The following is a 20,444-nucleotide window of genomic DNA, read 5'->3' as shown; positions in this document are numbered from 1 at the left end:
CAAATGAATCATAATTGCAGACAATCATGATTCATGGACTCCCATCACTTTTTTCAATTTTACAAGAATGTTACAAATGCTCATTTAGCAGTCATGTCGCCGATAAAGTGTGAATATAAGCAGTCACTTAGCAGTCATGTTGGCAAGCTTTTATGTCTAAAGGTGCGTGAAAAAATTCTACCCTTCCCACAAAGCCAAAAATAAAATAGACCAAAAACAAACAAAAACAAAAAAGGAAAGTTCTCTCGACAAGCAAATAGTGCTCAGTCCAGTCACCTTATAGAAATGCTATGATCAACATTGACAAGCCGCATTAAATCAAAGGAAACATATGATGAAGATAAACAGAAGTTTATCAAATATTGTACGATAAGAAGGACAACTAATATTCAGATTAAAACAAGGGGTGTCACGAAATAAAGAGAGATGCTCTATAAAAATAAAATTCAAATAAGAAAAGAGAAAATATCCTCATAGCAATTTACAATTTATATAGTGTTCTAAACCACGTAATGTCATTAAGCGTGAAAGACTCCACTAGATTGTGGTAGACACTGTAATAAATAGCATAGTTTTGGTTTCCTCAGAATATAAGAAAGAGCAAGAAAACTCTGCTAAAATGGTTTGCAGAAAGAAGCTTTTCTGAGCATCTTTCTTTTTCTTATTATCAATTTTTAAGATACAATAACACAGAGAGAGAGAGAGAGAAGGAACTGATTAAAAAAAAATCTAGAAAATCTCAAAAATTGTGCACAGAGAAGTGAATAGGACATGCAAACTCCTAAAACTGACTAGTAGATGACAGAAGGAAGTAGCTGAAAATTAAATGGAAAAGAAATCATCTTGATTGCAACTGCTATGGAGTTCAAAGGTCATACCTCTAAAATAAATTGCCGTAATCCCACGCAAAAAGGACATTCCGATTCTGATGACTCTTTTTATGAGGTGGCCCGTGAGATTTAAACATGAAAGCTATCAAAGTCCCATAATCTTGTATTCTTACCAAACCGAGAAGAATTAGCTCAGAAATCCCTCAAAAGTTTGTGTCATAGTGTCATAGGTTATCTTTTGAGATATAGTGACCTGTAACTAGCCATGACAAATTGGAAGAAGCAGAAATCCTCCGTGCTTCATCCAAACAACAACTGCCAGCATGACATGGTCTAGCTCACCTCAGCAATAAAAGCAGAATGAAATGCAAGATTTTACATTCTTTCCTGAAATGATTCTGAGCGAGAAAACGCAGCAGGGTTTGCGGTCAAAATTTGATCAGTATTTGAAATCTGAGAACTTGCACCTTCCGACTTAGGTTCAAAAGACTTAAAAACGCTGCCTTTGATAATAGGTTTGTTCTGTTCTCTCTTTGTACCAAAAGCAGACCATATAGAACTCCTTGCAGCTTCTTCTGGATCATTAATTCTCAGAGTCTTAGGTACCCAAAGATTCCGTCTCATTGCATCACCTGTCTGAGTACTTACATCTCTGGAATGTTTTCCTAAGGTTGGAGACTTAGTCCCCGAACAAACACTGCTGCTAGTGGAAGAGGAAGGTGATGGGATGCCACTAAATGTAGACCCAGCAAATGGAGACTCTTCCTTCTGGCCAGTCCAGCTTGGTAGGGGACTTGAATAGAAAGGTCCTGGTGAGAATTCCATTGTTGGTGCAGTGAAACCTGGGACTGCCATCATGGATGCAGAGCCCATGTAAGCAGGACCAGGTCTAAATACCATTGAATTCCAACATGGACTCCATTGGTAAGCCCAGGGAGGTACAGGATAGTAATGAAGTGGATGTAGAGGATTAAAACCATTTACTTCTTGTTGCAAACCTACCTGCTCAATTTCATTTGCCGAGCATTCCTTTTCCCTAGATTCAAAATCCTTGGAAGCCTCCTCACCATCATCACCAATAGAAGAGTCAACTTCAGTTTTCTTCTGGCCTTTTAGATTTAACACAGCCTCCAAGGATTCACAAAGAGGAGCATCCTCCCCAATTCCTGGGCTATTTCCCATTCCTCCAGTAGGTCTTGAAACTGTAGGGGGCGAGTTGGAGTCCGTGTGGGCAACAGATGCTGAATCTGGGCCAACAGGTAATGGCGAATGTTTATTTTTGCGCTTTCCAGCACCCACAGGAACATTTCTAATTATCCCCCCAGCTGTCCAATATCTTTGGCAATTTTTGCAGAAATGCCTAGGTTGATTAACATTGTAATTGTTGAAATAGCAAAACTTAGTCTCCAAGCTGTTGCAGCGAGGACAAGGGAGAACCTTGTCTGGTTTCTTCAAAACTTTTTCTTGATGATCCATATCTCTACTACCAGCCTTGTAGTTTTTAGTTCTATGATCTACTTTAGCCTCCACTTCGATAGTAGGACTTCCATAAACGTCTACATCTGCCTCTTCAATAGAATTATGCTGCTTACCAGCTCTGAATGGAACATTGCCTTCAATTGTCGATTTATCATACCTGTTCTGCAATTAAGGACTAAACTTTATCAAAGGGCATACGATTGAAGATAGTAGAATACTTAGATTAGGCCCAAAAGGCTCCATAATCAAATTACAGAGCTAGCATAACATATTAATCTTTAAACATAAGATTGACATGCAATTTCCACAGATATATAAGCCCATTTCATGCTTCATAATCCAGAAATTGGTAGTATATGGGGGAAAAAATGACATAAGAATCAAGTTGAAAGTCCTACAGTTCAATGTTCCAACATGACAGAAGCACAAAAATCATCTTGCATAAATCTCGATTTATATTCCAACTATATTTCTGCGAGGACACCTCAATTAAGTTGGTCAAATTTAAGGTGTTCATCACTTTTGAACAATCTAGTCCCAACCCAAGAGAGAAAATATCATATTAAGTCATTGTACATTTCTTTGATGACTGGACAAGGTAAAGTTTCATAGTCCTTCACAATCAGATTCTCCAATAAGAAGTATTTTTGAGAGACCCAATCAATCAGTGCTAGCAAATACCTAGAAATTAAACCTATAATTTATCTTTTCTTGAATTCCCCATCAAGTTTCTTCCTTTTCATTTTTAGTCTCCTTCTGGAACACAAATGTATATATCAACCACCTTTGAGACAGCTTATCAAAAAATCTTTAGTGGTCCTGTCACTTTAATTTAACTACAGATTATTAAATATGCCGCACAGCGACGGGTGCAAGCAGTTGCCAAACCAAAAGGATTTTCTTGTACTCAGCTAACTTTCAAAGCTATAATGAAATATCAACCACATAACTACAATGCTCCCGAGAAAGAAAGTCAATAAATACATCTAGAACCTGCGCTCCCCATGAAAATCACAAACCACAAACAACACAAATAAACTCGCTCAAAAGACACCAGTTACAGAATGTATGGTTGCGCACAGTTCAAAAGACAAACAAAATTACAAGTTCGTAAAAACTTATGGGTAATTTATATTCCAAAGGAATAAAAAATTAAAATTAAAATAACAGAATAGAGGAGAGTGAAAGAATACCATAACTTGAGGCGAATCGGTGTTGCGTGTTGAATCTACAGGAATATCTCTACCGAAAAGCTTTATAGCAGGATCTCTCGCTGTTGACATGGCTCTGGTAGTGGAACCCAGTAAGGGTAAGTCAAAAGGAACCAAAAAGGAAAGAGAGGAAGAAGAAGCAGAAAAGAGTTGGGAACCTAAAAGGAAATAGTAACTGTTTGGTTGCCAAAAGAAGAAAAAGCAGGACAGGGAGAAAGATTAGGAATCCCAAATGTTTGGTTTTCGATTTACAGATGTGAGATGAAAGTGATAAATAACAGTCTTTCACAAAATTCATGTTTTTTCTCCCCTGAAGATCCAAGTAAAATACTTTAATTTCCTTTGAATTATGCTTTAAATAAAAATGTTTTATATTGCATGTTTTTTTCCCCCCTGAAGATCCAAGTAAAACTTAAGAGGCTAAATATTAGAGATTGGCAAGCTCTCCATTGTTTCAACACTTTTTTTTTATTTGGAAGAATGGAGTATTTTGTAGGAAATGGAAAGATGAAGAGGAAAAAAGAAGCTTCAGTTGGGAAGATAATTTTGGGAAAATCCAATAAAATATTATTTAAAATTTGAACTAAAAAGAATTTTGGGAAAAAAGAATCTTCAACTAAAAGTTCTTTTGGTGCCAATGACCAATTTGAGATTTTGTTTGTTGGGGTTACTTTTTTAGAATTTCAAATCTTAAGTGTTACTTTATTGGGATTTTCTTGATAATTTTTGGGCTAAAAGTAAAAATGTGTATGCTGGGCAAGAAGAAATCATAGACGAATTTTGCATTGGAAGTTTGGTATAAAACAATTAAAAAAGAAGAAGAAGAAGAAGGACTCAAAGTGCTGAAATGACATAAGTATTCCTATTTAAATATTATCTCCGATCCCACTATAAACTAACTCTTATATTTGGGAACAGAGGTAATAGTGATTATGGATACCAAACTTCAAATTTATTTTGGTTATATATATTTATTTTTTTATTAGAGACAATCTTATTCAAAATATTAACGGATACTAAATATAAGTATATCTCCTAATAAAGTGTGATCAAGTTTCAAATTTTTAAAAACGTTATTCTTAACATTAGTTATAAGGACACATTGGAAAATGGAAACCACCCCATAAAAGCTGGATTGACAATGATGGTTTTTGTGGACCAAAGTGGGGAAGCTGCCTGTGGCGCTCTTCTTTGTAATGGTAAAGGCCATTGAATTTTGGGCTTCTTTTGAAAAAACAAAAATTTGATTACGTTTCTTAGTATCTTTTTTAATAATTGGATATCATTATCCCTAACCCTGTTGACTAGTCTTCTTCGTAATTAAAGGAAAAGAGTGGGTCTAAGCAATTTTAATAGCAGTAAATTATATTTGTAAATATCTTTTTATAAATTTAAAGATGAACTCACTCATGTTATGTTATATGACACTTGGGACCATTTCATTAAAATTAAAGAGAGATGAGTTATTAACTTTATCTGAGAATAAAAATACTTCTAAATTTATCCCCATTTAATACCACGAATTACATTAAAAAATATAGAAATTTCAATTAATGGCATGTTAAACAAGATTGATTTGAAAAGATTAAATAACACTTCATTCAATCTAGAGTATTAGTTGCTTCTAGAAATATTCTTTATTTCACAATGTAAATTACTTGTAGATTAATTAAATAACATTGGAAATTTGTGTCTTTTATTTGTCATCCTCAAGCTCTGGACGTAGCGTTTAACCAAATGAAAAAAAAAAAAACCCTCTGGACGTCGCAGATCATAGGATTGTGTCGATGTCGTGCTAAATGTTTAGAGTTTATGAATATCATATCTTCATTAAAAAATAAAGTCACATATAAATTTAAGAGAAGTCTAAAATTACTAAATCTCAAATCAAATTTAGTAATAACATTTTAATAATTTTGATAATATTAGACTTGCAAATAATAAAACATTTTTATAGAAATTTTTTATTTAAGATTTAATGATTTGAACTTATTTTTGTGAGATTTTCCCTGTATTTAATAAGATGATTATTATTGTTTTTTTTAATAGAACATGATTATTATTGTTAAACTTGCAATTTTATTCTTTAAGTTTAACATTTTTATGTTTTAAGTTTACAAAGTTGTATCAACCCGCCCTTAAACTTGTTATAATTATAAACTTGGTTGAACTTATGAGTTTATTAACCAAATTTATCGGTATTATGTTTTTAGCTTATAAAATCATGTCAATTCCCTGTTGAATTCATGCTAAATTGTTTAATTTAGTTATATTTAATGACTTTATATATGAAATATGATAAATTGTAAATGTTAATAAATTTAATTTTAGTTACTTGTATTTAAAATATATTTGAATAAAATTATTATATTATTATATTTTAATTATTTAATTATACATCTTTAATATCAATTTATTAGTCAAAATAAATTCCTGTGAGTTTACAAATTTACATGAAAAAATCGTAAAAAAATTTTTAAAATAGAAAAATTATAAATAAGAACCCATTATAATATCAGTGTTACGTTTGACATCAATTGATAAGTAAATAATAATAATTTTTTAAACAATCTTGTATACAATTTTTTAATTTTTACTTTTTTTTCTTTTTGCAATTTTTTCAATTTACATTTTATTATGAGTTTGCTTAAATTTTAAGTAATATGTTTTCTTAAAAGGCGTGAAAATATTAGAAAGAAGTACAACAGGAAAAGTCATTTTCAGGTGTTTTGCAAAAAGGAGGAAGTGACATTATGGGAGTTGATGTCCTCCTCCTTTTCTGTTTGTTGTTTTGTAATTTTTGGATTGCAATGTCATCACATCACTGTGTCCTTTGTCTTATGCCTCAGCATTCGCCACGTGGCATCCTTTGCATAATTATGCTTTCATCATGTGCATACCTCAACCCCTCCCCTCTCCTTGTCCAATCACCAATCATTTACATGATTTTTTTAAAAGAAAACAACAAATTATTATTAAATTATTTATTTTTATACGAGATTTTATTTGATTCTTTAATTTTAATTTTTTTTAATTTTTTTAATCTTAAAAATATTAACAAAATATAATAATATTGAGATTTTAAATTTTAATAAAATATTCTTAAATATTAATATATTAAATTTAATTTTTAAAGCAACTATGATTATTATAAAAAATTATTTTTAAAACCAACAATTTTAAGATTAAATAATTAAAAATATACTTTTAAAACTTAAGAAACCAAAACAAAAATTTGTAAAAATAAAAGACTAAATGTATACTTTAATATTATTTTTTTGAAAAACTAAAGATGAATCCTTGATAACATCTTTAATAATTGAGCATTGTTATAGTTTTTAAAATTTTGTCAAAAAGGATTTGAATCTTAGTGTATAATTGATTTTTTTATCCTTGCATGTTTACTTAAAAATTTGAAAAAGCAAAGTCAATCTCTATCCTTAGTTCAAGAAATAAATGGAACTTGTTTTAGGCTTATATTGTTTACCGACACACAAAAAAGAAGAAGAATTTTTTGATTTGAGGGGGAAAAAAAGAGAGAATAAGATTCACATTATTATTTATGAATGTGTTAGGTATATGACATAATTTGCAAATACTCAAATTTGTACTACCCATTTTAGTTTGATAAATTGTTTAAAATAAAAATTCTTGAGAATTTTTGTGTTCTCTTTTCTTTTAAACAAAAGGCTTCGTTGTTAAGCAACGCAAGGACAGAGGGTTAGGTGTAAAGAGCACTCAACTTGTTATGTATATATCACCCCACTCCAATCCATGAGAGGGAATTCATCAAGTGTACATAGTTGTCCCTCGTGAACATGATGAACAAATCAATTTCACAGAGTTATTATCTTTTGGGAAAATCTTCAAAAAGAATACCTACTTTGACCCTTATCATAGGAACCCACTAACTAATTCACATATACCGATGAAAACAATTACAAATATTAAATTTGTCATAGAATTTAAGTGATTTTCTAATATTACGCTCATTAACCACACTAAATTCTAGTATCACTACCATTATTGTGAAACAAATATCTAATACTGGCTTAAATTATGAGTCGTGTGAAAAAGACCAAAAAATTCTAATGATAAGTAAGCATCATGAATAAGATTTTTTTTTTCCCGATTAGTACATTTTATTATTGAAACCACATAGTGATTTTGTCTTATCCTTACTGAATCTCAATAGGCCAAAAGGTCAATACTTGAGTATTCTTTTGCTATCAAACTTAAAGCTTTTATAGAGTCAATCTGTTAATGCAGGCTTATTAGCATCTTCATTCCCATTATAATTTGAGATCCTCCATAATTTCTATGTAAGCACAATGAGATATTAGCTTCTTCATGAATCCTCAAGGTGTTTGGATGAAAATCAAACTATAATTTTAGAAGTGATTTTACAAAATTTTAAATAAATATGTAAAAAAATTTTTATCTCAACTTACTTGAAAACATTCTTTTAAAGTACTTCTAGGACCTCCATAACACTCTGCTAATCTTGTTGCATTTGCACTTCTTATTAAGTAAGTTTGAACAATCCCAAGGCATCTTTAATGTCTCCCAATTTTAAGGTGTTCAATTACCCCACCACTCAGGAAAACCATGTCACCTTTCAAATCCCCCCCCCCCCCTCCTTTTTTTCTGGTAGGTTTTTGCTCCCAGAAAGCCCGAGCTTGTTCAAACCTGCTGGTAAATAGTGAATTCAGCAGGCTTTGGTAAGAAATTAACCATGATCATGAAGTACAATTTAATACATTTTTCCTCTTAAAATTGTATAATTGTATATCTGTAAAGAGTAATGAACATTCTGCTTCTTTTTCTGTTACAATCATCAGTGATAATTTACAACAGAGGCTACATTTATGGATACAGAAAGAATAAGGATACAAAGCAACTCCTACTGTGAAAATCAAAAACACTATCCTTCGGACAGTATCAGATGAAGAAATCTGGCAACTGACAGAAAAAACTCTAAAGCAGCCTCAAGAATGTGTAACTTTACAAAAAAAGGGAAAAAAAACAAAACAAAACAAAACAAAAGGAGAGGAGAGGGACTATAAGGCACAAAAGAAAATCTCTTTTTATGGATGGACCTATGTACTATGGAGTTTAGATCTTCTGAAGCAAAAATATTTCTAATGCGTGAGAGAGAGAGAGAGAGAAACACAAAAGGTAAATACTAATCTGATTTCCTTCTTCTCTTTTCTCTTTATCTCTCTAAAGCATCATAAGTTCTTAACGAGCTTTCTATGTTCAGAAGATCCAAATCAATGCATCATCATCTTGGTGGACCAACTGGAATAGGATGCATTTCTATATCTTCACCACCAACCATCCTTGAAGCCCCAACCTTCTCAGCTTCTCTTGAAATCTGGATATCATCAGGGAAGTAATATTGATGAATATACTTCACCATGAAACGAGGGAGCAATGCTGTGATGATGATTCCAAGCAGACATAGCCAGAAGGATCCAGTGCCTAACGAATGAAAGATGGCCCTGAAAAAGTGAATAGAGATGGGGAAAAAAATCAGTATTTACATACTGGAAAGGTGATGTGGGATTGCAGAGACGACTCAGCCTGATAAGATGAATTTTTTTTCATGCTCTGTCTTAAATTACGCAAAAGCTCACACATCTGAGATGCAACTATTTACTCAACCGATCTCTAACCAGTTCATATTAAAAGAACTGAAATTCAATGGACAAGGAAAGAATAAAGGATTAAAAAGTCTGCTGTGTAAAGGGAATGAATTACTATCTGCATGTTTCAGACTACAAACAAGAAATTATTAGGTTCCCCTTTGGAATCTGATAGTGAAATAACTAAATATTTGTATATTCTTTTTCGACAAGTAAAGCCTTGTTTTTTGGGATGAAAGAGTGTGAAGAGCGTTTGAATAACACCCTATGCCTGCAGTCGTTACAGAGGTAAGAAAGTGATAGGCGTTGCAAAGGCCTATCAGCTAGCATTAAAGGGTGATCAGACCAGATTCAGTCCTAGACTTGTAGCAGGACATGGATCTTGGAGCTAGAGCGATTGGAGCCCATAGCTAAACAGGACATAACAACTATGATACATGCAACTCTAACTTTGCCATGCATGCCTGTTAAATTTAGCCGAAAAATCTAGAGTCTCGTTTTGATCTCCTATTGATGGACCAGCTTTCAAATTGGCCCTTATCATTAAGTCATTCCCATTTTGGTTACTTGTATTTCAAAAACCATCTAATCCAGTCCTTTCATTAGCAAACAACTAACTTGATCCATTTGAAAAGATAATGTGGTTCCCTTAATTGGATGAACTTCCAAAAGTGAAGAACCAGAAGGAGAATAAAATATTTGGAGGACTAAGAAAGGATCTGAGACAGAATGCATACCAGTAACCGGGAAATGTGGGGATAGCATCGATGACCATGACGGCAATGAAAGTTGCAACTATAGACCCCCAAATGGAAACGTGTGTAATCCAATTCCACCTGATAACATCCATGGCCAAGTGTATATTCACTACAATAACCACTGCAAGAGTCCAAAGATCTCCAATGCTTGCTACATCAATAGTGCTTCCCCAGTATGCAAAGAGAGCACCAAAGAAGATAACAATGCTTTGCCACAATGTATCAATCATTGTAAGCCAAAATAATTTTTTGTTGTATGCCTCATGTCTCTGTCCAGCCCCATAAAGCTGAGGATAGTTTATAAGAGTCCTTTTACTAAGGTCTTTGTCAAGAATACCGACAACAATTGTTGGCAATGAAGTGTAAATGATTGAGTACAACATGCTGCTCCATTCATTTATCGCCGTCGTCAAAGTGAAGGCGGTGAAGAGCACATACCTGAAAAACACCATCAAAAAAGTATCATGTGAGAATCTGCAGTCATGCACCCCAATTGTTCTAAAATGCTTGTGATGTATTCGATTTGAATTTGTATTGCAATACACCCACACACACGTCTTCCAAGCTGTTTACTCACCAAAATAAGACGAGAACAAGGACAGCGTTTCTGTAAAAATTGTATAGTATCATATAACCCAAACGTTGGTAATTCCAGTGTCCATGCACCAACAAGAGGGGAACTAAAAACCTAAACTGCCCCATTGCAAAATCAGATGCCATTACAGCTTGCCGACCTTCCTGTCCACTGATGCCAACTCCAACGTCAGCCATTTGGATCATTGAGACATCATTAGCACCTGTAACACACATAAGCACACAATGAATATACAATTTCAGAATCCCAGGCTCTTCTCTGTTGAAAGGGATTGACACCCTGAAAGAGGTCATGGTAAGAATTCATACCATCTCCGATGGCTAGTGTCATGTCAGACGTCCTGTTTTTCACAAGGGCAACAATCCCAGCCTTTTGCAATGGAGCCACTCGACAACAGAGAACCACTGAACATTTGCTTGCTAGTTGAAAGAGCTGAAATCAATAGCAGTAGGTAAATTAGGACAAACGTCATCAGCAAGTATGTTGTAAACATAATCTGAGATTTAACAACACTAACCTGTTCTTCAAGTTCACTATCAAGAACATATACGAGGCTGGTACCGTCAATGATCAAGGCTATTGGAATTTTAGGAGTGTAGGAAGTCTCAGTACCATTGGCAACGCCAGTAGCAGCCATGAGTTTTTGGGACATGACAAGGGCATCTTGTAAACTCCTTCTACAGGACTCTCTATTGTTGCTATTAATTATAATCTGAGTCATGTCACTTGTAAGGAGCTTTGAGGAGTAGCCAATTGATATGGCAGTTTCCTGTTTGTCCCCGGTCAACACCCAAACCTGAATACCTGCAGTCCTCAGAGACTCAATGGATTCTGGCACCCCTTTCTGCAATTTATCTTCAATAGCAGATGCACCCAATATGCAGAGATTGTTTTCGATATTGCTAGCAACCTTACGAAGTAAAGCAGCCCGACCCATCAAAGCAGTGCTTGCCGTCTCAAAGGATTGGTGCCATTGCTCAAATTCTGAAGTATTCAGTTCCCTCATTCCAATGACAAGAGTCCTCAACCCCAGAGAAGAGTAAGAGTGGAGATGCCTTTCAGTTGCATGTATTATGTCCATGTTTGATGACTTGTCCATTACACTTAACATGGATGTATCAGCACCCTTGACAAAAAGTTTCACGGAATTGTCAGGATACCCCAATATGACTGACATTCTCTTCCGATCACTATCAAATTCATGCAAGCCCAATACATTAAACCTGCACTAACCGTAAGGGAAAACTTCATTAGAAAGTAAACAACCATGAAAACTTTATGAGCATTACATCACAAGAATTCAAGCGAAAGGAGAGAATCGATTCAAATGACTTGCGCAGAAGATAACAATTGCCACAGGTAATTATATAGACAAGCACATGAGAATTTCTCATAGACTCATGGTATCAACTATGAAGTAAACATCTATGAAAAATTACAGGAAGCATTTCCTCTCTGCTTATGAAACATGAATAATACACCATTTTCAAGTAACCTATTATGGTTATCATTTGAAAAATACAAATTTCGTTAGTTAGAGTAGACTGATGAAGAAGAAAGGAATACGCAAAAAACAATTCAACTTACCTTTGTCTCTCTCCCTGCATATCAATAATTATGTGGCCTGAGGTCCGTTCTATAAGTGTATAACCATAGGCGGCTGCCGCATATGCCAGCGCTTGTTCATCTGGTGACTCCCCTTGATAATCTATCAACTTGACTTTAGGATCAGATGTGTCAACATGAAGAGGAACAATGGTATTGCAGGCTGCCAATGCTAGGAAGAAGTCATGAATTCGTTTTCCTCCCTCGTTTTCAAGCCTACTTCTTGATAACTGCAAAAGTTTTGGACTTACTTTCACCTTCATCTTGGGCCTCAACACTGCTCCATCCACTAATAACAAACAAAAAACAGTACGTCGATTAATTTACAAATAAGATCAGATACATCAAAGGATTTGCTTTTAAAAAGGGAAAAAAAAAACTATTAAAACGAACAACTTAATGTGGAGAAGAAATTGTACCTTCAACAGAGTATTCAACTTGCTCATCCTCCTGACTTTCATTTGCTATACTGTAATCAACACCCCAGATGCTCGCACATTGAAACTCCATCTTGTTCTCAGTAAGCGTGCCAGTTTTGTCTGAGAAAACATACTTGATTTGCCCTAAATCTTCATTGATATTTAAAGCCCTGCACTGAAATCTGGAATTTGATGCCTCATCATACATTCTATTGTCTCCGATCATAAAATAGGCCTGGCCAACGCGGACAAGCTCCATGGAAATGTACAACGATATGGGAATCATGACCTGGAACACTATAACAGACATGAGGAATGTGAAAACAATTTCCAATCCCCATCCATAATACTTATAGCTCTTGCCGTCTTGAAAGTTCAGCTTCCTATAATAAGGCAAAAGATCTAACTCATCCTTGTGGCGTTTTAACCAAACAGCAGCACAAACAGAGGTAACTGTACACAAAGCTACAAGAAAGAAAGAGAGAATGATTATCTCGTAGTTCATCCGAGTCTCCAGTCGGCTCCGCTTAGATGGAGCTCCGGAGCTGTTGAGCATAGCTTTGGTCTCACTGCCACAATATACAGCAACACCAAGTGCCCATTTAGTATTCTTGAGCTCACAGCCTCGAAGAACAATATTGGAGGATCCAAGTGACAAACGCTTTTGATCAACTTCCATATTAGCCTGAAACCCATATATGTTCCTGTTGGGTTTTTCACACTTAATCAAACCATTGGTTCTTTCTGTTTCAGGCAGCTTTGCAAGGGTCTCTTGCTTTGCATATCGAGTCTTCAAATTTGATTCTCCATCTAAATTTATAGTCTGCACATATGCAACCCCAGTTGGATCACTGGTTGACAGCAACACAATATCACAAGGGATGGTTTCATTTGCATGAATTTTAACAATTTCACCAACTCTAATATCCTTCCATTTCTTCTGTTCAAATTGATCACCAACTAAAACTGATGCTAATCTGCTGTTCTCGACTTTATCTGATCGATGTCTCCTCCAATCCTCAAACGCATCCTTCACGGCTGTAACGAGCAGGACAAACGCTAAAGGTAAAACGGAAACTCCCCTACCAAAAACGGCAAGCTGAGGAAGCTGATTAAGAATGGCTATTACAAGGAAATAAATATAAGCAACTCTATGAAATTGTTCGAACAAATTCCTGGGCAGAAAGGTGAGGATAGAGTATTTCGCCGTACGAATAGAATTTCCTGCGAATTCAAACCTCTCGTTTGTCCTCACAGGATCGTGTATATAAATCAATCTCGCATCCTCGTCGCTGATTTCCTTCTGCGACACGCTGAATACCTCCGAATCAGCGCCTTTTGACCCATACCGAACTGGGGTAGATCCTGAATGATTGAAAGCCACTTCCCGAACCGAAATCCTGTCGGATCCCCTAGAGTGACTCGAGGTGATGCTTTTTCGAGACGATGATTTCAAAGCTGGGTCGAAATGTGAGGAGTCTCTAGCTTGATTGTTCGAGTCCATGCCAGGATTTAACTTTGTTTCAGCTAAACCGGAGAAAGCGGGTACAAAGTGAAGCTCTTTGAACTTAAGAAGTTTTCGAAGATGAAATCAGAACTACCAGCTTAGAACCCATAATTCGAAAACCACAGGTCACTAAGAAGCGGAGATTGAACAACTTCCTAACAAATATACAATCAGCTCAAGTTCTTCTCCAAAAAAAAAAAGCAGCAGCAGCAGCAGCTCACAGAACTCGGAAAACAAACAACCCAGAACCTCAAATCCCCAAAACTACAGAACGTGCAGAGGAAATTGGTATGCAAAATAGGCTCTATCCTGCGCGTGGAAGATACAAGAGGAATAAGAACTGGTCAATAATAGGGAAAAAAGTTTAGGACTGGTAATTGCAAAGGGAGGAGAAGAAAATTCGAGGAAGGTCAAAGTCATTATAGAAGAATGAGAAGGAGGAGAGCGTGAAGACGAGGAGGAGGACGGCAAATACAAGAAATGAGGAAGAAGTCGTAATGGCTGGCGACAAGGACTAGAAATAGAGAACTAAAGAATTGGGATTTCAGTTTAATAAATAAGAATTTGGGTGCAAGAAAAGTCTTTGTGGCGTTGTTGGGAAAGAGAGAGATGAGGGTGTCACAGGTCACCACCATGCATGGTGAATGATGAACAAATCTGGAGGGGATGTTTCTAGAAGGAGACGAGGCTGCGAGAGGATTTGAATGGTTGGATGATTATAATATTTTGAAATCTGAATCTTAAATGGGAATACGGATTTGACTTTTGCGGATGGTTTTTTCATTTCTGCTCTTCCTTGCCCCTCTTTCCAAGTAATCATGAGGTTGATTAGAAAGACGGAATATCTTCGAAGTTCAAACGTAGATATACAGTTCAGTCAATAAACCGGGAAGCAGCCTCGCCAACCTTTTCTTCCTTAATAACCGCCATTTTTATTATTGATTTTTCCTTTGTTAAAAAAATATTATTGATTTTCCAGGTAAAATTCAACCTAGTATGCGCATAAAATTAAAATCCAAATTTAGATATATAGATCAAATGTGTTAATTTTATATTGAGTTTAAAAAGATTCATAATTCTATTTTGTTAAAATGTGTATATATTAAATAGTTGTTATATTTTAATAGAGATTGATATAGTTTTAAGACTTTTTTTAATTAGTATAAAACATGTTAAAAGTGTTTTATAAATAAAATAAAAGATTATTTTTATAAGATGGAATTGGGTCGTTTGGGTTGCGGGGTTTTTATTAGGCCGCCTATTCTTTTATGCAGCCCTCATAAAAGCATTGAACTTATTGAAGGTTTTTTTAAAAAAAAAATTAAACATTCATGTTTAAATTTCAGCATTGCTTAGGTGGTTTGAGTATTCAAAAAAGGCAGAATTAAAAACATTTTATTAATATCGTTTATTTATTATTATTAATTATTAATTATAAGTATTGGTGTGGTCCAAATATGGATTAAGAAATGGCTACAGACAGCCGGCTTCCTTTTATTTCTGGTCAAACTTCAATAGTTGAATATTTTTTCATTCTATTTTTTTTGGAAAACATATTTTATGAAATATACTCTTCCCTTAAATATACCTAATAAGTTAATTTTGGTCCTAAATATAATACTTATTTCTTATATTTATCAATTTTTCTTAAATTATCCCTATGGATATTTTCTCAACCATAATCAAGTAAGTGAGTGGGAAAGATATTAAGAAAGATGATTATGGTGTTTTAGAAAAAACATCTCATATTTTTTATAATTAACTAACTTACCTAATTTTTTTAATTTAATCAAATTAGTTAAATAGATCTTATATTAATAACCGAAGCAATACATATTACTATCAATAGAGAATATGAAATATATAATAAATCACTTCTTTTTTTGGTCATGAAGAGGAATTTCATCAACATATATATAGACACATATGTTTATCAATAATAAATATTTATGCATATTGACAACAAAAAATCATAGGAAAAAAATAATTTTTATAATTAAAATGTCCTTTTTGTTAAGGATATTTTTTTGGTTAAGTTTTTGTTTGGGATATTAAATGAAACTTTCTGAGTCTTGGAATTTTTTTTCCTAGAGATATAAAAACGGATGTTGATTCGCACGTGTGTTTGGATAACCCGGCAGAAAGTACAAGGCAGATCAGGCGAACAGTTTTCCTGTATTGACAGAGTGCCTTGGTAGTTGGCAACAAATGCCAATCACCTCTAAAATATTTTTTTTGGGGGATAAATTCCTTATTTTAAAATATTTTGTGATATATACTATTTCGGCCTTTAATACTATTTTCTGTCTTATTTATAAAATTTTGTTTGTAGGCTACAAACAAAATCTCATAAGTAGGACCAAAAATAATATAATTGCCCCTTTGGTTTGATGCATTATATTTGGATTCCTTGTAATCCATATACAATGCCTTCTTTCAAGTGTTTGGTTGGTCTAGTTAGGTAATCCTGATGCATTGGGATTACATCATATAAGGTAAGAGAGATTATACTACTAAAAGTGAAGAATAAGGATTACAACATGTGGGAATCAATAAAAAGACATTATTAGCCCCTGCCTTCTCTATTATCTTCCTCTACCCCACTTGTTGCCAACGCTCCTTCATCGACAACCTTTCCTCCTCCTCCTCTCCACTGACGACCTTTCCATACTCCAGCAACCCTTCCTTCTCCTTCCCCATTGATGACCTTTCCATACACCAGCAACCCACTGATGACCTTTCCATATGACGACCTACCCTTCCTCCTTCTCCTTCTCCCATTGATGAACTAGGCACCTTATCGTTCTTCAATTCCCCATTTTGGTAAAGTATATGTTGATAATCACTTGATTTATAAGTTGATAACCATAAAATCATGAACTTATAAGAACCATAAAATCTATTTGAAGCTATAAAAAATAAGAAGAAGAAGAACCATAAAATCTATCATTGACAAAACTTCTAGCAATCAAAACAGCAACAGGAAGCTACATATTAAGAGGCAAACATCTTTCTCTGTTTATAAAAATCAATTTGGCTTTATTTTTTACCAACGTTCCAGAAATTGAAAGTGCAAATAACTGAAAACTCAAATGAAAAAACTGATTAGGAAATATGACCCAAGATTGGCATAGAAACTCCATTATTTGCTTAAGCTAAAGTAGCAGACTTGGCGAAGGAGGAGAAGAATAAAAGGAACCTGACAGACTGCGTACTGCGGTTCTATGAATGCGTGAAGGGAAATTGAAGAACGAACAAGAAAGGCACACATGACTGTGTTTTCTTTGCTAGCGTGGGATACTGGGATGAAGATGCGCAATTCTTCCACAGGTAGATGATTTTATTTAAGGCTATTTTTGTCTTTTCAATTTTGTTTCTTTTTAATTAAATATAAATAATGAATTTTTTTGTCATCATCATTACATTACACTAAATTTCTAGTCATTACATCCCATTACATTTCCATTTATTCTGTGAATCAAATGGGCACTACGAGTTAGTTAATTAATTTGAGTAGATTAAAAAAATTAGTTAAGTTAATTATTTGTAAACAAATAGATATTGTCTCCTTAAAATACATTTGCTAATTATGTGTATTAGTTAAGACTACCATTTGTACATGAATACTTTGAGAAAAAATAAATAAATATGAAAAACAAAATAGATTAAAGTTTTATATTTAAAACCAAATTAAAAGTTAAACAAATTTTTATATTAAAGACTAAAGCTAGTATAATATTTTGAAATATTTTTTTCAGACATATTCAACAAACTGAATTATATTTTGGTGCATTTAGTACCATAAAGTGTTATTTAGATATATCAAGTACCCCTGATTATTTCTACCTATAATCCACCATCCTAATTTGCTAAGTGTAAGATTATATTAAAAAAATACTTTAAGATAAGATATTAGATAGTATATTTTAAAAAAACATTTTAAAATATGGGACACACCTCAACCTATCGTAAAATTTGGGAGAAAGATAGTAGAGTCTAATGATTTACTGAGATGATTAGTATTAAACAATGAACAAAAAACCGGACCGGACCGGCCGGTTCAAACTGGAAACCGGTGAACCGGTCAGTTGTCCGGTCTGGTTTAACAACAAAACCGGAAGAAAATCGAACCGGTGCAAACCGGCCACAACCGGCCAACCCGCTGGTTTTGATGGTTTAGCCGGGTTGTTTGAAAGAAGAAGAAGAAGAATCTGAGACTGTTTCCCACACACAAACAAAAAAAAATTGACCGAAGAAGAAGAAAAACAAAAAATAAAAAATGACTGTTTTCTTCAGTTCCTCTGGTTCTGCATGTTCGTTCTGTAAATAAAAATAAAATTTATTCTCACCCTTCTGGTTCTGCGACTACATCTGAACGGAGGTAAGGAAGGATGAAGGTATGAAAACGAAATAAAGAAGAGGGGAACGTCTGAACGAAGAACGAAGAACGAAGAAGAAAGAAATACTAAAATGGAGAGAAGAAGGAGTAAGAGAGAAAGCTATAAGAGCACGTGAATGCCTGATCCATCACGTACAAGGTGTGAAAAGACTGAATGATGAAAGGAAATGATAAAAAATGTGAAGTGGTTCAACCGGAGAAGCAGATCTTGAGAAATGTGAAAACTTAAAATTGAAAGTTGAATAAAAAATTAGATTTCCACGCGGTCCAAGTTTCCCACGCAAAACCATCGTACAGGAATAGATGGATTTGACTAATGAGTACTTCTACCATATTATTTACTATCTATATATAATTTCTTAAATATATCTTTATTTTATATATTTTTCTTCATATCTTTTTTTAATTTCTATTTAAAATAGTTAATATATAATTTAAAACATAGCATTTTAATTATTACCGGTTTGATTACGGGTTGATCCCGATCTAACCCATTAACCCTTAACCCAGTATCTTGACCGGTTATTACCGGTCCGGTTTTTTGTTCCTTGGTATTAAATGCCACAACTAAGCTTATATCCATCCTACGGCGCCAAGAATTTTGCATATATATCTAGAAATGGATAAGCATAATGGAATTTGAAAAATTATAAATTTTATCTATATATCAATCACTCGATATGGACTTGTTTGACTCAATGCAATTTTCCAGAGAGTTGGTGATGTATAAATGGAGTAGTTTAGCCATAAAAATAATTAATATTAAATTTCATATATGGAAATCAGGATAAAAGACAATTAGGTTGAGTTTAACCTTTTTTTAAATAATATTAAAAATTTAAACTCTATGAATAAAAAAATTAAATTAAAAAAACTCTTCAATTGGATTGTAAGTGAAAGATATCATGAGTTTTTTTTTTTATTACTTCTGAGTATTTATAAAAATGAAAGGAAAGTTTTATTAAAATGTTATAAGATCAATAATATTATGGAACAAAAAATTTCATTATTTATACCGTTTTTTCAGATGAAAAATTGTTCATCTCTTATGAATCGTCTTATAAGGGGAAATATCTAACATACTCACCTTACTCACCTACTAAGGTTTCATTGCCCATCACAAAAGGCAGAGGATCTTTGCAACCAATGCAACAATATCATTGCTACTTTCTATGAATATTTTCATTGCTGGGATCCTTCTTTCGTTTTATCGTAGTTAATGTAATATAATTAAAATCTATAAAAATATCCATTTACAATTTTAAAAAGAATAATATTTAAATAAAAACTTATTAAATTTTAAGTAAACTAAACATTCACATGTAAAATCACACATATTTTTGTATCAAGAAAAACCACACATAATTTAACAAAACCATACATAAACCATGTCATTAAAAATTCATTAGTCATACTATTTTTTTCTTTTTCTTTTTTTCAAATAAAAATTCAATTATATTAATGAAAAGAGGGTTAATACATAAAGTCCTAACCTAACTAGAAAAAGGAAGGAAAAAGACAATAATGATAAAGTTGCAGGGATGGGAGGAATACTGGCTTTAGATTTTGACATAAAAATTAGATAATTAATTTAGTTATGTGTAACATATATTTTTTTCGTTTTTTTAGAACACACTTTCTAATAATATGCATTGTAACTATTTTTTGATAAAAACTTACATACAATATGCAATTAATAAGATACTCTAAAAAGGAAATTATAAATTTGAGAAATAAAATGAATTAATATTTTATATTTAAAACTAAAAAAAATTTATTTATATTTTGGATGAGAAGTAATGCATAAAGACATGCATATACAAAATATGGGACACCCCAAATATTAGCTTAGCTTGTAAGAAAGCTCACAGGACAAAACATAAAAGCCTCTTAAACAACTACTGTAGCTATCCAAACAAAGATGTTGATAAAAAGACTCCCACAGCTTTTTGACCGTTATTACGTGCCACAAACAATGACAGATTTTTTTTCT

General features: G+C 33.5%; 2 protein-coding genes across 2 annotated transcripts; both read right to left on the bottom strand.

The window, feature by feature from the left end:
* Positions 1–1,283: 1,283 nt before the first annotated feature.
* LOC114715622 (cyclic dof factor 1-like) lies at positions 1,284–3,722 on the bottom strand (the record flags this gene model as incomplete). Its single annotated transcript, XM_028900488.1, has 2 exons — positions 3,503–3,722; positions 1,284–2,471 (listed from the first exon to the last, which is right to left on the bottom strand). Coding segments are annotated over exons 1-2 (1,278 nt in total), but the record flags the coding sequence as incomplete, so codon positions are not given.
* A 4,565-nt stretch (positions 3,723–8,287) lies between these two features.
* On the bottom strand, positions 8,288–14,578 carry LOC114715688 (phospholipid-transporting ATPase 1). The gene is made up of 7 exons (XM_028900559.1): positions 12,546–14,578; positions 12,109–12,415; positions 11,039–11,744; positions 10,830–10,953; positions 10,504–10,723; positions 9,906–10,364; positions 8,288–9,024 (listed from the first exon to the last, which is right to left on the bottom strand). Exons 1-7 carry the CDS (start codon positions 14,047–14,049, stop codon positions 8,805–8,807), a joined length of 3,540 nt encoding a protein of 1,179 aa, XP_028756392.1. The 5' UTR covers positions 14,050–14,578; the 3' UTR covers positions 8,288–8,804.
* Positions 14,579–20,444: the final 5,866 nt, after the last annotated feature.

This window comes from Neltuma alba, unplaced genomic scaffold, assembly GCF_004799145.2.
Source record: "Neltuma alba isolate B1F8T4 unplaced genomic scaffold, ASM479914v2 tig00002026_pilon, whole genome shotgun sequence".
In the NCBI taxonomy this organism is placed as follows: domain Eukaryota; kingdom Viridiplantae; phylum Streptophyta; class Magnoliopsida; order Fabales; family Fabaceae; genus Neltuma; species Neltuma alba.
Note: the sequence above shows the minus strand (reverse complement) of the source record. Positions and strands in the feature narration are given on the sequence as shown.

Coding starts and splice junctions, on each gene's coding strand:
- LOC114715688 (XM_028900559.1), bottom strand. CDS start 14,049: ATGGACTCGAACAATCAAGCTAGAGACTCCTCACATTTCGACCCAGCT. Junction 12,416..12,545: donor AGTTGAATACTCTGTTGAAG/GTACAATTTCTT, acceptor GTTTGTTATTAG/TGGATGGAGCAGTGTTGAGG. Junction 9,025..9,905: donor CCCACATTTCCCGGTTACTG/GTATGCATTCTG, acceptor TCACTTTTTCAG/GGCCATCTTTCATTCGTTAG.